The 20,021-nt window shown below is 40.6% G+C and overlaps 2 protein-coding genes across 2 annotated transcripts in view; one reads left to right on the top strand and one right to left on the bottom strand.

Annotated features, from left to right (window-relative positions):
• fkbp16 (FKBP prolyl isomerase 16) overlaps positions 1-10,829 on the top strand; it is a gene marked incomplete at both ends in the record, with an annotated part of 21,432 nt that extends 10,603 nt beyond the window's left edge. Inside the window, 5 exons of the mRNA XM_079267081.1 lie at positions 5,954-6,171; positions 8,762-8,946; positions 9,185-9,262; positions 10,525-10,662; positions 10,743-10,829. Of these exons, the coding sequence (XP_079123207.1) occupies positions 5,954-6,171; positions 8,762-8,946; positions 9,185-9,262; positions 10,525-10,662; positions 10,743-10,829 (706 nt within the window). The remainder of the gene's footprint in view (positions 1-5,953; positions 6,172-8,761; positions 8,947-9,184; positions 9,263-10,524; positions 10,663-10,742) is intronic.
• A 419-nt stretch (positions 10,830-11,248) lies between these two features.
• rasef2 (RAS and EF-hand domain containing 2) lies at positions 11,249-19,933 on the bottom strand (the record flags this gene model as incomplete). Its single annotated transcript, XM_079277446.1, has 17 exons — positions 11,249-11,696; positions 11,766-11,842; positions 11,953-12,066; positions 12,154-12,268; positions 12,409-12,490; positions 12,582-12,723; positions 12,860-12,961; positions 13,099-13,249; positions 13,338-13,408; positions 13,552-13,633; positions 14,653-14,721; positions 14,818-14,933; positions 15,016-15,087; positions 15,929-16,024; positions 16,346-16,436; positions 18,090-18,242; positions 19,623-19,933. The coding sequence occupies 17 exons, from the start codon at positions 19,931-19,933 to the stop codon at positions 11,594-11,596; spliced, it is 1,947 nt and encodes a 648-aa protein (XP_079133572.1). The 3' UTR covers positions 11,249-11,593.
• Positions 19,934-20,021: the final 88 nt, after the last annotated feature.

Below are 20,021 nucleotides of genomic sequence, written 5' to 3'. Positions count from 1 at the left end.
TCCACCATCATGCACATCAAAAGCTTTGCACTTTTGTTTTTTTTGAGGAATTATTCATCTTGATTCTGCCACAGATCAGAGCCCAACCCTGTGAGAGGTTTCAGATCATTGCATAAGGTAGAAACTGAAACTTAGCCTGCTCCCCTGTGAGTCAGAAAAAATGTTTTGTTTAAACACTTTTGACTTCCCTCCTTCCTTCACTCACTCACTTATTCACCGCAGAGAGGTGGAGCTCACAGTTGATATCAGTCTGATTAAATTGGTAAATTTGCTCTTAGATTCTAATTAGATTAAAGACATGAAACATTTATAGAAACAAGCTTGATATGATGGATAAAAAATGTTGTCGTTCATCACGCGATAAAAGAGATGAAGTAAACAATAGATTGGTAAAGAAAGTCGAACATTTCATAAAAACTGGAGCCTCAGATATTCGGTGGAGACCAAACGAGCTAAAATCTGAGCAGCACAATCAAATACATGCAAGCACGCATTTGTTGTGGATGAACAGAGTGCCTCTACTGTTTGCCTCGCAAACATCGTGAACAAACATAAACTGCTGCTGTGGTAACTTTCCAGAGTTATTGTCTCACAGTATTATAAACTGCTGTGCAATGTGTTGGTGCCTGATGAAGTTATTGGTCCTTCAACTGGACTTCCTGAACCATATTGCTTCATCCACCAACGCAGCACCGTGTGTTGTTTTAACACGGTGCTGCTGTTGTTCTGAATGCCCGCTAATACGGCACCATGTACAGTGTGTAATTGTAAGCGTAACAACTTGATAAGTCACTGAACAGAAAGTGAAACTTATCAATGCTTTCTTCAGAGCCACAAAACAGTATAAGTTTCACTTTACTGTTGTAGATTAAACACTGACTATGGCTAAGTACCACATACAACTTCACTTCAAAACACATGAACTGTCCCTTTAAAAGTGTTCTCAAATGTTTTCTGTACTCACACCTTCATGTTTCAAATAGACATTTAAACAAGGCACTGGTACTGGCTTTTACCCTGCGTACTGTAGATAACTATTGTACGTTAATTACTTAAAGCTGGTTAAATAAAGCCACGTGACCAACGAGTCTCTCTGAAATGGACTGGAGACTGCACATCCCATGCTATTTAAACAGCCACTATATACCCTGCAGGTAGTCCAGGGCTGAGATTGGATTCATTTTAACAGGCTAAAGGAAACCTGCTGTAGATTATATGGGTACTTTTGAGGAGCTCAGCAGCCAGGATGTAGGCAGTCGTCCAAGAGTCAGAACAGACACTGAACATCAGCAGCAGCAGCAGACCTGTTTTCACTGCTGTAAAAAAAAGAATAAACAACCTCATAAATCCTCCTGGATTTAGTATTGTCATTCAAGCTGCACACCACATTTTTGCAGTGTATTAGTGGACTATCTGAGGTTGTAACCATAGAAACCAGTTTGAGGTGCATCACTGGCCTTTCCATCATTTGAAACGGCGAGAGCGTGACGTCAAAGTGACCACAGTTTTCCCTCTGTGGGAGTTTTTCCTTTTATTCAGAGCGGCGTGGGGCAAGCTTGACAGATAACAGGATGAGTCATCGGCAGCATCGTGCACCTCGATGAGGAAGTTTGCTGAACCACAACGCATGCATCACATTCATCTGTAATGAATTCGTATCTGTCCATGACACCGGACGGAAGAGCTTCTCGTCCTTATCGCCACAATCCATACCAACACAAGAAGAGGGAAACATTTCCCTTTTGATGGGAACTGTTCAGTCAGCCATAATACGAGAAATAAAACCACGTCACGCAAACGTCAGACAGTAAAAGCACGGTGGGCCTCGTCAATGTAGATTCGACATTTGTTTAGGTTCTGTAGTTTGTTATTGGAAGTTGTGGAAGTAGGTCACAGTGACATTTGAAGGAAAATAACTCTGACGAAATTAGTTTTGAGGGCGTGTATAAAATATTGTTGTATTTGACATTACTTTGTATGATATTATTATATTGTTTATGTCTGGTTTCAGACCTCTCTCACATTTTTCCAGCAGTATGAATAGGTCTGGGGTTGTGCTCATTGACGACTAGCTTCTCACAATTGAAGGAAGCCAATCGCAGCTTTTGTAGGCGAGGATAAAAAACATGGTGACATTATCTTCCTGTGCCATAGCCAGATAAATAGAGACTAAAACGTTCCACAAAAATGGACACAAATGCGGATGAGATCCACACGTTGACTTTCAGAAACGACAGAGACTCGGATGCAGACCGCAAATGTCTCCTGCAGAAGGTCTCACTGACCTTTTCTCCGGTTTGGAACATGAGGCAACTATCAGGGTCATTTCTCTGCAAGATGTTTTGGAACCGAGGAAAAATTCTGAAAATGACTCACAACTCACTGTGATATACTAAATGCAATATTATTGCAGAGGTATTTGGGGTTCGTAAACACTTTCTAATTAATTAAACACATTTTTAAGTCTCGGGAAGGCAGTGTATGTTGGTCTGTGCAGCATTTTGGTCAACATTGCAACATCTGGATGAGTGTTTGATTCATCTTTGTGAAGTTCTGTGGACATTAATGGTCCTCAGAGGATGAATCCTATAATGACTTTGGGGGTCCCCAGACTTTTCATGTCGTAGCATCAGCAGGTTGACAGTTTTGGTTCAAACAGAAATATCTCAACAACTATTGGAGGGTTCACATATTCATGTCATAATAATTACGGAGAAAAACTGAAATAGAAATACATACTTTTTCTGTTAATTAAAAAAATGCAAATATGCCGAAATATTGAAATTATATCTTATATATTATTTCTGTATATATATATATGTAATGCAGCAAAACCGCTAATTGACTACCAAGCTAGCAGTTATCATCTGCATGCGTGAATCCAGCAGATATTTTGGCATGTCATGGCAGGAAGGTCCCATCAGAAATGGCTTCATTCCATTTAGGTCGCACAGGGTCCTGGTATTGTGCACCCTGGCTCACTAGCTTTGCTTAAGGGACACTTGTTTCATCTAAATCTAATTAGACAGCGGTGAAGCTTGTATCGTAAAAAAACATGAAAACAAATCTTGATGTAAAATCAATAAATTCATGTTTAAGAAAGATCTTGTTTGTGTGTTAAGTGAATGAGCCTCTTTAAGAGCAGCAGAGAGAGGCTGGTAGGAGGCCGGTTCTGCAGCTCAGTGTTAGGAAAACCTGGACCCGGGCTTAAATTGCAGGTTCAGGTTTCATTGGGATCTTGTGGAGGTATCTCACCCTGCTGACCAGCCTCCGCTTCCTGTTTGCACTAATAAGGCCCTGGGGGCTCATTGGCTGAGCTCAGCGCAGCGGCACACTGGTGTGGTGCTAATCGCCAATGACCCACATGACACCGTAAACCTCATAGATCTGTCAGCGCACTGCATTCTCAGATTAGTTTCGACAGCTTGCCAGTCATCCCCATTTTGTTTACTGCTGGTGAAGGACGCTCAACTCCCAGTGACTCGCATTATTTCAGACATGAATCCTAACTCTGTGTTCCGTATACTGTGGTGGTATTCTGCTTACTGCGTGTGCTGCTGAGCTTAATGGCATAATGCTTCAAAGGTCACCTGTTCAATCCTGCATGTGAAGAATTGTCAGGCAGTGAGCAGGCAGTGTGTGTGTGTGTGTGTGTGTGTGTGTGTGTGTGTGTGTGTGTGTGTGTATGTGTGTGTGTGACTTGTGTTTCCTTCATTTGGGATTCATGAAGTTTTGATGTGGCACATTTGGTTTGAGCAGTTAGCACTGAAGCAGCTGCGCCTGCATCGATTCATAAGAAATGACTCATCACTTCTCATTTCATGTATTTGTGTGAGCAGTGAAGTGGGTGTTTCCTCTGTACGAAAAAAAAAGAAATCAATATTTAATGATGATTATGAGTAAGGGGTTTTGCTGCTGAGTTACTGTTTACAAACCAAGCACTGTCACGGTTTCAGATTATGGGACTTTTTCCGTGAACTGACATACTAGAGAGCCAGGTTTCTCATTCCATCGCCTCTGTTCTGGACATCAAGCTCAGTATCAACTTGTTTCAAAGCACAAACATTTAGTGTGCATTATTCAGTAACTTAAAATAAAAAGTGGGTTGAGAGATGAATTCTTAGAAGTCCATTTAATCTGCAGCCGGGCACTATCAGAAGGCAGGACGCTCTGTGTGTGTGTGTGTGTGTGTGTGTGTGTGTGTGTGATTGTTATATGCCACACACTGTTGCGTCACACGCAGCCCTCAGAATATTGTGTAATATTTTCAGATAAGGGTAGAGAAAAGCGTGCAAGGACAACACGTAGCGACAGTATGTCCATGTGCTGTACAAGCTGTGCAGTGGATCATTTGGCGATGGTGTCACATTCTTAGCACGCCAGCAAAACGCACGACATTAGCACGCAACAAGGATCTGTTTCTAATCGCCAGATGTGCAGCACGAGGCCCGTTTTAGAAAGACTAACATTACCTGGTGCGACCCAAGCCATGTGCTGTAAGTTCTTTATAAATGGGTCAACTGTCTTCTTCTCTGCTGCTCTTGAAAGCCTGTTACACAACTCTTCTCTGATCCTTAGTAAATATGCTGTGGTATGCAAAAACAAGTCGACCAGGACTAAACGCTACTGTCAAAAATAGTTCTGAGCGGCTTCTAAAAGACCTGAATCTACTTATTGATGGCCCTGAATGCGAGCGTCTCTGAACGCTATACTTCCTCCGGTCCTGAGCGGAGGGATCCGGATCAGGTTTCTGAGGCCTCGGCTCAGCTGCTGGTTTCACACTCCTGTGACAGTGGACAAGGTCTCCAGAGAGGAGAGGTGAAAGGGGAATCTGATCCCACAGTCTCCCAGTAACAGGGGATACAACTAATTATGTTCGACAGAAATAAATTGTTTCATTGACACAACCAGTATGAATAATTCATGACCTTTCACAACTCCCTGTAACTATCCCACTCAAACAGTCACTGGTGGGGTCTGCAGGAAGCTGAACTTCCTTTTGCATGATTTTCATAGAGTTCATTAAACTGACAGGATCTACTTTGCTTTTTATCGTTAAGATTGTCAGGTTTTATTACAGTTAAAAAGCAACGAATCATGTTTGTGTTTTTAAACATGAAACATGCAGTATTCTTTTAATTGTTTTTGTCTTTGTTACAATCAATAATGTAGCCCTCTTCAAAATCAGCTTTTAAAAAATACGCTCAAGCTGTCGTATTCATTCTCTGTCTCTGTCTCTGTCTCTCTCTAACACACACACACACACACACACACACACACCTTTGGAACCAGAGCCTCCACAGAGTAACCGATAATGGACCATTGTATGCCATATGGTCACAGGAGCCAGATGATTGAAAACCAAATTAACTTTCCTTCTGAGTGACTCTCGAGTAAGATGAAGCCGTCGCTGCCTCGCAGGTTCATGACCGATTTCAAATTCTTGTCTGCTTTAAATGAACCGGAGTCACTCGGACGTCTTTTAAAAGTGTTGATTTTAAGGTGCGAGTGAGCTGTTGGATACGGTGAAACGTAACGGAGCGACTAAAAGAACACAAATGTTCTTACAGTTTGTACATTGGTTTCCCGATATCACAAATATTTTGTATTTATGCTCATGCGTTTGTCGAAATACATTCGAAACATTCAAAAAGAGGCCGTGACAAAAGACAAGAGTCATCCCTGGATCTCTTCGTTTTTAATATAACCACAGCAGATGGCCACCATTAAACACAGCATTATGAACACAATCATCAAATGTCAAGCACAAGTTACAAAGCTTTGAGTTTCTTCTGCAGGATGTTTGACCAGCTTGTTTCTGCTTTTCTTGAAGCTGTCAGCAATCAGATTGATTTCTTGATTGATTTAAATAATCTTTGATGCTCTCTTGGCTCTTTTACTCTCCGCCCTGAGTGATATTGATTATGTGTTTGTTGTCTTTCTTTACGTGCAGGGAGCCTGATATTCCAGCCTGGGCTCCTTTACTCTACCAGCTCCAGCTGCTGGATGTCAGAGAGAAACCGAACCCGTTAACTCTGCCCATCGCAGACTGCATCCGCATTGGCAACCAGAAACGAGAGCGAGGGAACTTTCATTTCCAGAGGGAGGAATACAGCATGGCCATCAGAGCCTATTCTATGGCTCTGGATGTGTTAACCACACGCAGCAGAGGTAACCTATCGTCAAATCCGGAATTCATTCATAGAAAATGTTTCCATACTGTCGTCTGTACCAGCACTGTGTTGTAGTAATTGATATGAGCATTATCTTCACAGAAAAAAGTGAAAATGGAAATCGAACAAAATGAACACACATGAGAGAAACATAAAAACGCAGGATTTGATAGAGACCTTAAACACAACAGAACAGTTTTGTGCTCTCCTGCAGTCTGCCAACACACTAATCACACTGTCACCATGCAGAGTCACATCTATCTGAGCCCCGCGCCATAAACGTTTTTGCTTAATTCTTTTGCATAATCAAAGCTAATCAACGTTCATATTATTTCCACCTCCTTAATCTTTCTAATCATTGACGAGGCAGGGAGGGCCCGAGAGGGAAATGTGACTGAACAATGAGGAGAAAAACATGGATTGCTTCATAATGCATCAATGAGAGAGGACCGGAGAGTGAACCCACTGTGACACTGGAGAGAGAAGTTTATCAGGGCATCGAGATCATGTGATTAGTGGATGAGAAGATCACCAGAAAATGAATAATAAAAACGAGAAGGAAGCAGAAATATCAACATCTTAACTCTTTTTGGGTCATTTTGGGCCCATCAGACCTATTTTACAAATATGATTCATGACACGTGGAAATTATAAATCATTTTAATTGATTAACCTGGAATCATATGCGACTAAACATGCACTCGCATAAACATTAGACTTGATCACACTCAATTTCCTGCAGATCTTCAACAAGAATTTTACAGGTCACTGTCTTATTAATGGAAGTAAATCAAATGTTAGGGATTAAGTTTAAAATCATTTTAACCGCATCTGAATTTCAAATCTATAGGGCATTACAACAGAAATATAAAAATTGGAAAGACATTTTGATAACACTTTCTATGGCTCCAATGTCGAATTAATATTGATATATTATATATAGACAGACAGATAGATATACACTTTATTCATCCCCAGGGGGACATTTGTATGTTACAGCAGCAACACACACCAATTAGCAAAGTAGCAGAGTAACCAAAAATATTAAGTATTAAAAAATGCACAATAGAATAACAGAGTAGGACAAATTAAATATCAGAATATAGAATATATAAGATAAAACAACAAAAATGCACAGTATATACAATGAAATAGAATAGTGTTGAATTATCTGACTAGGTGAAGAACAGAAGTGCAAAAGTCAACCCCAGCAAACAACAGTGAAGCGGTGTGTAGCTTTGTGGAGGATGATCTGGCCAGAGCTGTTTTATTGTAAAGTCGTATTGCAGAGGGCAGGAATGCACTGGCCACAACAGACCGGTAGAACAGCTCCAGCATCTTGCTGCACACGTTGAAGGATCGAAGTTTCCTCATATAATTATATTATAATTATAATGCAATGACTTAGTTATAATGTATTTAAAATCTGCTTAGCACTGTATACTCATAGTTATAAGCAATCACACCACAATGCTTTAACAATAAATCACAACACATAAAACATAATGACTATATGGTAACTGCCAAGTATCATGATATTTGATAATTGAATGTCACTCACTGACACTTTGCAAGGATCAGATTTAATTATAATTTCCATAGCTGTTTTAGATTATAATCATTTTATGATGCATTATAAATAATATCATTAAATCTATGTAGTCAATGTCGTGTTTAGAGTGAAGCATTAGATTATTGAGATGTCCATCCATCAGGCGAGTCAAACTAGAGTACCAGTACTCAGTGTATTGTGTTGTGATCCCTCACTTTACTGAAAGCAAATAACTCATAATCACATTAGAATGCATTGTAAAATGTATTATTACTATGGGAGTTATAGTACACGACAACAAATTGTCAGAGTTACCAGCAATTATGAAGAATTATGATACCTGACCTTATAAGTCATTATAAAATGATTTATAATGTGTTATAAAGCATGATGAATATAAATGAGTTCATGAAACACAACATAGAAATGATATTTGTTTCTCTGTGTTTTCTGGATGTGTAAATAAGCAAACGGCTGACAATTTCACCTAATTAACTGAAAAGGTGATAATTTGTAAGTGTCGTTGCCTCTAAGTGGCCAAAAATCAGTGAATGCTGCTTAAAAGAATTCAACTTGGAACCGCATCCTAAACGTAATTGACGTAATTCAACCATGAATTTGAGATTAAAAGCGTAATAAAAAGCATGTGCATCCACACAGATGTGGTCCCAGAGCTGCTGACATTTATCACCCACCGTACTCTTAGTCCTTTGGACTAACAAGGGCTCATTACCGGGGTCACTACTGTATTCAGCTGGACATGCTTGGGTCTAATGATGAAACCATACCGATTTTACTGCAGGGACAGTGATTCAATATCCATTTGAATGAAAAAAACTGATCGTTAACTATCCTTATAATCACACCCGATGGGTGTTTCTCTTTAAAAGTTCAACTATTTTCCATATTCTGCAAGACTTCAGAATAAGTCCCTTCCAAAATTAGATGACTAATCTCCGTCACCGATTAAGAGATTCACGTGAGACGTCCACAGCAGAGCAGAAGTCAGAGGTTGCGTGTCTCTGTCTTTGCACAGATGGTGGCGACCGTGGCGTGAAGGCTGAGGAGGAGGAGGAGGTGCGGGACTACCGGGTGAAGTGTTTGAACAACCTGGCCACCGCTCATCTCAAACTGGAGCAGTACAGCGAGGCGCTGCACACCAGCCGGGACGTTCTGACCCTCGAGCCAAACAATGTCAAGTCCCTTTTCAGGGTGGGAAAGGTGAGGGCCCATGCTGTTGTGTTACTACTGAGAGACAACATCACTGCATCTCATTTGATCTTTATCAAGCCATAAATGACAGGGAGGGTTCCTTGAAGAAAGAGGAATTTGTTTATGGGATTATATTTAATCATTTTTTAAATATAGCTGCTGTATTATTGCTATCTGTTCCCTGCCTGTTTTGATTTATGGGTCCACCAGCTCTGCTCCCACTGTACAGTTTTCTATTCTCTTCCAGCTCCAGTCAGATATGGGGGAATACACAGAGGCGATGGAGGTGCTAAAAAGGGCCTTGAAACTGGAGCCGACCACCAAGGTGAGATTATGTGGGGGCGCTAGTCACTCCCCCTCGCCACCTTTCTTCCAACTCTGCCTGTGAATCCCATCCATCCCTAACAGAGGAAAGGTCACTCAAAAAACAGGCTACTTCCAACAAGCTGTGTCCAACAACAGAATTTCAATAAATGCACATAAACACCATGTATATGTACCATAAAATGCATTCGTCAGCCATGCTTATGGCTCTGTAAACGTCAGCAGCAGCAACGATGCTAACATGTTGATGTTTATAAAGTAGCTTACCGTGTTTGGCTGATGGAAATGTCACTCGTTTTGCAGGTAATTGTTCATAAACTAAAAATATTGAACTACTTGAAAGTTATATTTTGACCGATGACGAGATGAAAAGTTAAAGGATCACAAAACATAACCCCAAATATTCATTTATGCACCAATTTATGTCAGTAAACAAATTGTATGTCTGTATATAGTCTATAATTAATATAAAATATATTCAAAAAATGCAAAAACATCCATCATCCGACTGTTGCAAATTATACCACAAAAGCGAGATGAAAATTAAATTAAAGTTACCGCCTCATTGAGTTCACAATATTTCACAAAAGTTCTCAGAATTTTAAAAGAGTTATTTACAGGTTAACCTGAAGAAAAGAGAAAACTACTTCTGTTGAAGGCTTGTTCTGTCTCCTTTGTGTGGTTTGTCTCATTTGTCAAATCCTCCACAGAGGATCTGGCAAACTGCACATCTGGCAGTATACAGATGTGACCACACTGCTCAGAGTTCTCTGAAAAAGTTGATTAAAAAGCACGAGCTAAATATTGTCACTCCAAAGCCCTGTGCTCCAAAAGTAGTAAATTAAAGTCAAAAAACAAGCCAGAGTCCCGCTTGCAGCTACAACATAGACTCCACACTTTACTTAAAAAAACCCCACTTGTATACAGTTCACCATAACAAAAATTAACATTATTTTCATTCCCAATGCATGTATTGCTTCTTTCACTTTAATAACTTATGACAGTTTTCCTCCAATTAAAGTATTAAAATACTTGAATTAAGATACAGTTTAAAGTGCATTTTAAAAGCAAAACTGAAAATGATTGGAGGTCTTCTCTGGAAGGCATTGTGTTTCAGACCTCTGCTCTCACCTGGTGGACATTTTCAAAACTGCAACTTTACCTTTTGCTCAAAATAAAATGGTTAATTTTACTTGAAAGTTATATTTTGAACTCCAGAAAGCAGCTTTTTCACAGCTTGTTAATGTTTTCTTTTGTTTTTAGGCGATCCACGCTGAGTTGTCTAAACTGGTCAGAAGGCAATCGGGAGGCAAAGATACTCAGGAATGGAAAGCGAAGCCAGCAGAGATGCTTGGAGAGAATATCGCACCTTTTCTGATTCCGTCAAAGAAGAAATCGTCTGTAAGAACAGAAATATCGCCGCTGCTTTATTCTGAGAGCCAACAGACTGGATTGTGACTGACCGTTTTCTTGTGTTTTAGGGAATTTCCTGGAAGTTTATACTCGGAGGTCTGGTTGTGGCCTTGATCAGCTTAGTGATGTCAATGATCCTGACTGCAAGAAACTGAAGTCCTCTGCGGGAAGCACTTTGAAAAATCCTCCTCCTGATCAACATCATGTGCAGAGTTTGATCTCAAGTCCTCTTTAATTCATTTGTAAAGCGTTTTTCTACTTTGCAGACTTGAGGTTTGCAAAGCAGCCTGAAGTTGTATTTATGGTAGAAAAAAAGTTTCACTGAAAAGTGTACAGTATTTATGAAAAAGTAGATCGTACAGCATCAAGTAAATACCTGCAGAGATCTCATCTTTTCAGTTGTCAGTTTTATTTGAAAAAGGAATTTAAAAAAAAAAAAGGGCTGGAACTTTTGTGAAGAATGTACCCAAACTGGAGTAATTTTAGTAAACAAATAACACTTTCGACATCACAATTCTTAGAAATAGTTGATCAGTCCTCCAATAATTGAAGGCGTTGAAACTATGATGTAATATTGATCAAGCTGACTTGACTTCTTAAGAACAAAGTTTGGTCTCAAAGGGGAAAAAGGTACAGTCATTTAAATATACAGTTTTTCTAGCCGACAAAATCAAAAACTATGTAACTTAAATTGAAACATCCTTTAATTAATTCATAAAATCACGACCAAATATATACATAATCCAAGAAAAGTAAGCATGATTACATTACGTACATTTATATTTGTGAATGTGCAATTTTCCAACTGTAGAAATCTTAATTTTGATCAGAGAATTAACATGAAAATATAGTTAAATATTCCAAAGATTAAAAAACATACAAAACGATAGAAATCATTTGGTGTCCTTCATTGCTCCATCTACAGCCCACAGCAGGCGTTGAGCGTCTTCTTTGGGTTGGATTGAGTCAGTCTGACCTGAGAATCAGACTGCCGCCTCAGTGTGACGTTTTTCTTTACTTCTCTGTGGGAAGAAAACAAGTCTAAGTGTTGCCTTGGTTTGTGAGGAATAACTCAAACTCTCTCTCCCTACCTCGCTAGATGGAGCACAGTCTCCACAACGTTGGTTCCCTCCTTGGCACTCGTTTCGCAGAACAAGGCGCCGTATGCCTGCAAGCAAAGCGTCGACATACCCGACTGGAGTCAGTTTATTTTGACTCCCGGCAGGCCGGGCGTCTGTATAAACACTTTTCTATGGGATGGAATGAAAGGTTACACACCTTGGCCAACTTCTCTCCGTGTAAACTGCTCACGCAGCTCCCTTCTGGAAGCTGCTCTCGCAGGTCCACCTTGTTTCCAATAACACACATGGGGATTTTCTCGTCCGTTGAATCCTGTATAAAAACAAAGAAGGACATTGTAAAGTACATTACCGCTTTTAGGTGCCGTATTTATTCGTCAATCAGCATTTCCACAGTTACCTGAATCTGATCCACCCATGCTCTGACGTTAAGGAAGCTGCTTTCTGAAGTGACATCGTAGAGGAGCAGGACTCCGTGAGCTTTACGGAAATAAGACCTGGCGATACTACGGAACCTACAGTCAAAAGAAACGCTGATTTTTCACCCCCATTCTCCAGTCATTATCAAAATATCGTGTCGCGAGTTTTAATTGATAACACCATGTTTTTCATGTTGCTACTTTCTTGCTAAACACTATGCGAGTCGGTGCAATACCTCTCCTGCCCCGCTGTGTCCCATATCTGCAGGCTCGTCTTCTCTCCATCCACAAGCATCCTCTTTATTTGGAAATCCACTCCTGAGAACCAAAAAAAAAGCCGATTTACACATCTGAACTCAAGACTGTGTCAGTGTTTGATGAAATGTGATGCGTTTTCTGTGGCACTTACCCAGCGTTGTCTGCATGTCTCCCTTGAACTCATTGAGCGTCAGTCTCAGCAGGAAGCTGGACTTTCCAGCTCCCGCGTCTCCGGCTAAAACCAGACGGTACATTTGAGCGGGTTCCTCAGGTTCTATGTCGGCTTCTAAAGGCTTCGGAAACGCCACAAAAGACAACAAGCTTAAAACATATTTCTGCGGCACAAACTTTCCGCTTATCTCTTTTTAAACTGGCAAATGTTTCCTTCTTTGGGGCTACAAATCACGAAGCATGAAACAGCTATTGTACCTTTGTGGAAAATGCAGACAAACGGCGTCGTAGAGATGATGCAATCGAGCTCGCCTTGCTAGGAGCCATCGACACTGCGGCTTCAGATTTCATTTCTGACATCTGTAACAGACAGAGTAAATACTCATTGAAAGTTGTCACAGCTCAACAGCATATTGGCATTACATGGCCCAGTATTTAGACCTGATGGGTGTTCTGACCTCCACATCAGATGGGACATATGAGTAACTGTGGTGCACCGTTTCTACTGAGCCCCTGCTGTCGTCACTGTCGTAATCACTGCCCGAGCTCTGAGCTGTGTCCATCGGCAGCGAGACTCCACTGTCCAGGTACTTGTCAGCCCAGGTGGCCACATGAGAGAAGGTTGTTTTGCTGGGATCCTGCTCCGGGCTGCAAGCACCGACACACTTGCTTTAGCTGCGACAATTTAACTCACAGAGAGATCAATCCGCGGAAGTGTGTTGGAAACTTTATATACCTGCCATGGTTGAGTGTGCTCTGTCGGAGGGGCTTCATCCTTCGGGCTGGGATTTCATTTCGGTGAGGCAGCTGTTGAGCAGATTAGGAAAGTCAGGGAGGAAACGTTTTTCACACTTTTTTCACAACTAGTGAAAGCAAGTTACTGTAAGTTTCTATTCGATGTCGAGCCAGTCGGTATGAGGAAATATGTCATCAGCAAACAAAGGACTCACCCTCCTTTTAGCTGCAACCGCTTCACTGGCCAACGCAGAGCGGAGCCCGTCGTTACTGTCGTACAGCTTTTTGTTCGTTTCCCTAATGACGTATTGAAGGAAATACAAGACTGAGTTGCATGCATGTGAAAACATTTACTTCCTTACAAATGTTTGGTAAACATGTTGTAATGACAATGCAGGGAGTGTAGTTTGTATGTGGTTTAACTTAACCTGGATGGTATTTTACAGACTGGACAACACAGAGTAAGAAAATATTTAAACAAAATAAGAAAGGACCACGAAAGCATTCACAAGCCAAACTATTACACCTTCCTTGTGTTATTATGCACCCCATGCACTCTGCATTGTCCAGTAAACACACGGAACCCTGTTCTTCTGGTAATCCAAGTATGTTAACGGTATGGTTCACACATTACGCCATTTAACTTCAGGAAGTGTATTATTTAAACATAACAGAAATGGTTTACAACACACACATATACTGTAGCTGTATAGAGAAGAACATTTTTAAATGTACAGTTTTTATTCATAATTATAATTTCTCCAATGAAGACACATTTGATATTACTAAAACTCTGTTTTATTAATCGTCATTCATATTCGTTTATACAAAAGCATCCCACAAGAGTTATATCCTTATATACATTATTTGGGTTTGAAGCTCCATATAGTGTGATATAAACCATTTATTCTGCGTTCATCACCCTTTATTCCGCTCATAAATGCTTAATAAGGGGCAGTTAAAGAATTGTTGCAGATGCACCTTTTTAAGAATATTTTTATCTTTTAATGAGCTCCACGGAAAAACTATTTTGGTGTCAACAGAAATCTCAGAGGCCATTATTTCAAAGCCTGAGCAATTAAAAACAATAAAAAACTATCCTTCTTGGCTCGATACCGCCAGAGGTATATGGGAAGAGGATTTTTTGGTGAACCAAAACCTTTAAATTAAAGGGTGGTAATTATCAACATTTTATAGTAACACTGAAACAATTGACACTAAAATGACCAAATCTCTGCATTCTTGATTTATACACCAAAAAAATAAATGACTTACTAAATACCCACATTAGACACTTTATCAAGTGAAAGACTTACTGAAGAATCTGAATCTGATTGGAATATGACTGGTATTCCATAACCATGCTCTTCAATTCATCCGTTTCTCTGTCAAGAAATACAAGCCACATGTACTGTTTTACTGGAAGCTGGATTAGATTTTGTGTCAATGGACATGAGCAGAGCTTAAATACACTGCCTCACCTTTTATGTTGAGCTTTCTGGTCTGCGTACATGTTCTTCAGCTTGTCCAGCTCTGAGAGCAGCACGGCGATGTCCGTCTGGGCTTGTAGCAGAGAAGTTCGCAGGTCCTCATTTTCCTGTGAGGAGCCAAAGTCAATAACTGGAACAACTCTATACAACATACATGTGACTTGGTGTGAGAACTAACACATGAAGTACCTGAGAGAGGTTACTGATCCGTCTGTTCAGTCCGTCCAACTCCTCCTTTGAATGGTTGAAGTCCTTTTGGCTCTTGAGAAAAGACATTTACAAAAGCATTTTGTTGTGCTGATAATGTAGAGACAATGGGAAGGTTTGCTTCATCTCAGTGATGAATAGAAGACTACTGCCATGCAATCAATAGCTTAAGTAATTGTGTTTACACTCTCCGTGGAAACGGCTTTCCAAGATGTGCGTGTGTTACTGAAAAGGAGAAGACTGCTGAGCATTTCTTTAAACTGCTCGATATTGGTCTTCGCAATCTGCAACTATGAGACAATGGTCTTCCATTTTTACCAATTGTATCATTTTACGAGCACTTGGTTCAAGAGTTGAACCTGAAACACCCCCCCCCCCCCCCCCTCAGATTTTGCTTAGTGACGCGTGTGCTGTGGCGGAAAAGCAGGCATGACAAGAAATGACATGTAGCTGGATTGTAAGCAGAAACTATAGGAGCTAGCATGGCTAGCAAGCTAACAGCATTCCACAAGTTGTTTACATACAGCATCTGATCAACATGACCCTCTATGCTTGTCTGTGCACTGATTGCATCCAAGCAGCATTCCTAATTCCTCAATCTGACTCCCGCTCTCATAATGGCTGGACATAAGATACCAAGTATTTATAGGTCTTTTAAGTCTCTTTAAAAAGGTCACCTTTTCCAAATGCGTCACCTTTTTTTATTAAACACTTTCTGTCTTTAAGGTGCAGCAACAATTAGGCCAGAGCTGCATATCCTAGCGCTTTTGTGTTGCCGTTCAGTTACAGTGGCTTTCCGCTGTCTTCTTCATGATGTAAGAAAACATAATCATCTTCATACACTCAGTTTACTGTGCAAGAACAAAGTAAATGCATGCTGTGTGGAAAAACCTACCTCTAACAGTCTGTCCACAGTTGCATGCAGATCTGTGACCTCGTCCTTGTGCTTCCTCTGCATGGCCACCATAACTCCTTCCACTTTTTTACGCTCCTACAAACATGAAACCAAAGTAGTTGGAGGTGCAGACCGGCTCAGGCCTTGAAGAGGGGCTTTCATCTGCCGATACAGAGGCTCTTTGTGAGGAGACGTGTAACCTGCTGCTATGTGCTGCACCGCAAATATGCAGGTAGCTCACAAGAACCAGTGAAATTTTCACTTTGAACTATTTTCTTGTCCATTTCTCAGTGTACTGTTGAACACATGCAGCTGTTTTTACGACAGCCACGTCATTTGGTTGGATGCATTTCCCTTTCTATAAATAGAGTAAATCATAGGAGCCATCATCCACTACAATGCCGGTGTCAGACTTACCTCGTCCCTCACCCTCGTCTCGCTTTTGACAAGCTGCTTCTGTATATCGTCCTCCAGTTCTGCCAGCTGACTGTTGTTCATCTCCTCGGTTCTGTTCGAACAGAAAAGAATGTTAAAGTTTGTGCCGACAGTCTCACTGCTGCTGCTGAAGCAAAAGCCGATACTCCAACAGCAGTCCCAGAGATTAATACAGCAGGAACAAGAAGAGGAGTCCATTCACCTACCATCCATTCGTCATGTCTACCTGACCAATTTCACTTCAAACGTGCTGCAGTTGCAACTGCTCTGCTCTCGTCAGACAGCGCACGAACCAACCAGAGCCGAGGGAGGGACAGGCTCCACAGGTGTGCTCAATGTTGTCCCGTCAGATTTCTCAGTAAGACCTCATATATGATTAATTTAGTTCAGTGTAAGTTTCATGCCAACATTTTAAAGGTCTGTTAATTTGAACGGAGTGGAAATAGAGGTACAATAGCTGGCTATATATCCAGTTTTTAAAAAAGGACTAAAAGAACAAAGCAGAGCAGCACATTGTTGTCTTCCTACTTCCTTGAATGAGGAATGTCACCTTTCTCATGCCGTGTAGTTACTGAACCACAGAAAGCTTAACAAAAACAGCTTAGACAGGGTTTATTCCTGTGTGCAGGAGTGAAATTCAATCAGCGGTTAAAGGTTCTGTGTGAGGGGTCACATCACAGTTTTACTGTAAAGGAAATTATTAAAAGACTAACCTTTAATATATACAATCACTGTTCAGCTTGAATATCAGTAACCACTGTGATTACAGTCATTAGAGTAATCTTTTCTCTGATGCCAACTATTACCACAACAACTAGACATGACATCAGGACAATTTTCTGTTCATACATTATTGTGTTCATACTAATTTACAGCAACAGCAGAAGGGCCCAATAACAGACTTGAACTGATATTTACATTGACTCAAATAACTCATCGGATTGCTTATAGCGCTAAATCAGTTTTAATTTTGAGCTTACCTACATAACGAAAAACAACTGATAAACCCACTCTGTGCTTTTTATCCAGCACCAAAAGGCAGACCGGCAAAGTCAACGATTAGCTGGTGAAAAGGTTGACGCTCTTGTAGCTGAAGACACATTGTTGTTTCAGACCAAAGCGGAGACAAAAAGACAGCGGACATTGGATTTACATTTGTCTGGTGGCCCGAAACATGTCGTAAAAATTGCTAACACATCAACTATAAAGGCAATAATGTCAGTTTTTTATCAGTCTGCTTGTTTTGATGTTTTTTCCTGTCCTCTAGTCTAATGGGTTAAAATCAATGAAAGCAGCTTTAAGTCAAACAGTTAATCGCAGTAGCTGCAGTGGACTCCAGGGAATCGAGTTACAGGGTTAGTCCACAGTTTCTATAGTTTACAGCCAGTAGAGGGCAGCAGTTCACCACTGCTCTGGAGTCAAAAGAAATCTACAACTATCAGTTAGGTTGCAGTAAGGACAGTTAATCTTATTTAATAAATTCAACAAAAATAAAAAACCCTGTCCAACAAGTTTAATTTTATAATAAGAAATACTGAATGTCACTGCTCACAATATAGCCACATGAGCTGAGTGTTTATCATCATCAACAGTTGCGTGATGTGGTTTATTGTTTAAATAATGGGCCTTTATCTCATAATCATGCAGTTTCTTTCTATTTCACAGGTCATATGTTCTGAACTGTACTGACCTCATACAGTCAATATAGGCTGAACGTTACCCTCACCGCTTTATGCTGGTCTCCAGCTGTTCACACTCCAGTCTGTTGTCCTGGCTTTGACTGATCAGAGAGTGGATGACTTCCTCATACTGCTGCAGTAGATTTGTGTTTGCAGAAATGTGAATGGCCTGGTAAAGACCAGCCAGCTGCTCCCTGAGACTGTGGGAGGAGAACAAATAGTTACTTGCAGCCATGACAGGTGAGAGGCATTTTCTTAGCATCATACCCAAAATCTATCTTTCTAGCGTCAAATACTCAACCCCCGTGGGCCTGAAAGGTGGATGTTAAAGGTGTAAATTTCATAGTGGGGAAAGAATTATCAAAGCAATATAAACTTCTCACACCATCATGATCCACTTTCAATCAACAATAGGACTTAGGGCGCAACACCTCTGTTGACAGTTGGACATGCGGAATGCCGATTGTTATTGTTAGAGAGTGAGAGTGAGAGTGAGAGAGAGAGAGAGATATATATATATATATATAAATAAAAAATGCCTATTTCAGCAACATGTAGAAAAGAGAGTGTATAAAAATCTCCAAACATACTTAAACAGGAACAACATTTTATGAAAAACATGAAAGGCAGTGTGTTTAAATCCCACATATGATCCTGATTGGCATCACACCATTTGGCTCAGCAACAGGCAAATGTGCATGAAACTCAATCATTTTACACACAACTATGACAAAATAGTACATGACCTGAACAGCCAGGTAGCAACAAAACAGAAATAATGCGCAAAGTCTACACTCCTAATGTAGTGAGGTCTGCCAAAACAATTGGGGAAAAAAAGAAATGACAAATCTGTCTCTTCCAAATTGTATCATCAGCTACATTTGATGTGAATAAACTCCCATACAAAATGAATACATGTACGCAATACCCATCTGAACTCTGGTTGATGACAGGATGCTTTCATTTTCTAAATCTTAACCGTTTGGTCAACAGCTGTTAATTATGTTATAAGAAAGGAAAGTCTTTTTTCCTCTTAATTGTTTGTCTTGATGACAGCGCATCACTTGACCACCTGTTAATTGGGGCAAATGACAACTGCAGCTCAGGAACAGGCTTGTCAGTAGACCTGGAGTTTGTCACTGTAATCTATTCGTTTCTCATATTTTAACTTGTAGGAAATGGTTAATGATCATAATAGACTGTTCATTTACTAACAAAAGGTAGCTTTAGTGTTAAACTAGCGTTGGCTACTGTTTCCATTACCGACAGTTCTTCATTTAAAGTCACACAACATCATGACTAACGTTACGTGCACTGCTGCAGGGCAGAGCCCTTAAATACATATTAGATTAAACATCGACGTGAATAGTTTGTCAGTCACCACAAAGGACAAGCCGACACGCTTGAAAACTAATGAAACAAATCCGTGTTTTAGCTGGTAAATAAAATAAGGAAATAGGACCAGGAACAGGTGTTCACGCAGCAGCCGACGTCTTAACTGACAGTAAACGTCCCAGAAGCAGCAACAGCCGCTGGCTAACTTTTCTGGTTAATTACGAGTCAGCCGGATGTGCGTTTACCTTTCAGAGAGGACCGACTCAGCATCTATCCTGCCTTCAAACTCTTCCCACGGGCAGCCTCGGTTCCGGGACAACCCAGCACCGAAAGACGCAAAGTCCAGAGCCTCCGAAACCTCTTGAAACCTGGACGAGAACATGCTGAAGTCGATGCATCCGTCCTCGTCCGCGTCGAACTTGTCGAACAAAGTTTTCATCTCAGTTTCGGACACGTTGAGCTCGCGACATACCACCGTGAAGTCGTCGTACTCTATTTTACCGGACTTGTTCACGTCACAAGCAGAAAACAATCTCCGAAGGCTGGGTCGCTCCATATTAGAATGAATAAAAACGCATACAAAGCATATCAAAATGTCAAAGATAAAATCCAGCCCCGGCTTCTCTCACGAGCTGACTTCGACT

Source organism: Melanostigma gelatinosum, assembly GCF_949748355.1.
Source record: "Melanostigma gelatinosum genome assembly, chromosome: 1".
Lineage (NCBI taxonomy): Eukaryota > Metazoa > Chordata > Actinopteri > Perciformes > Zoarcidae > Melanostigma > Melanostigma gelatinosum.
This window is presented reverse-complemented; position numbering and strand designations above follow the sequence as displayed.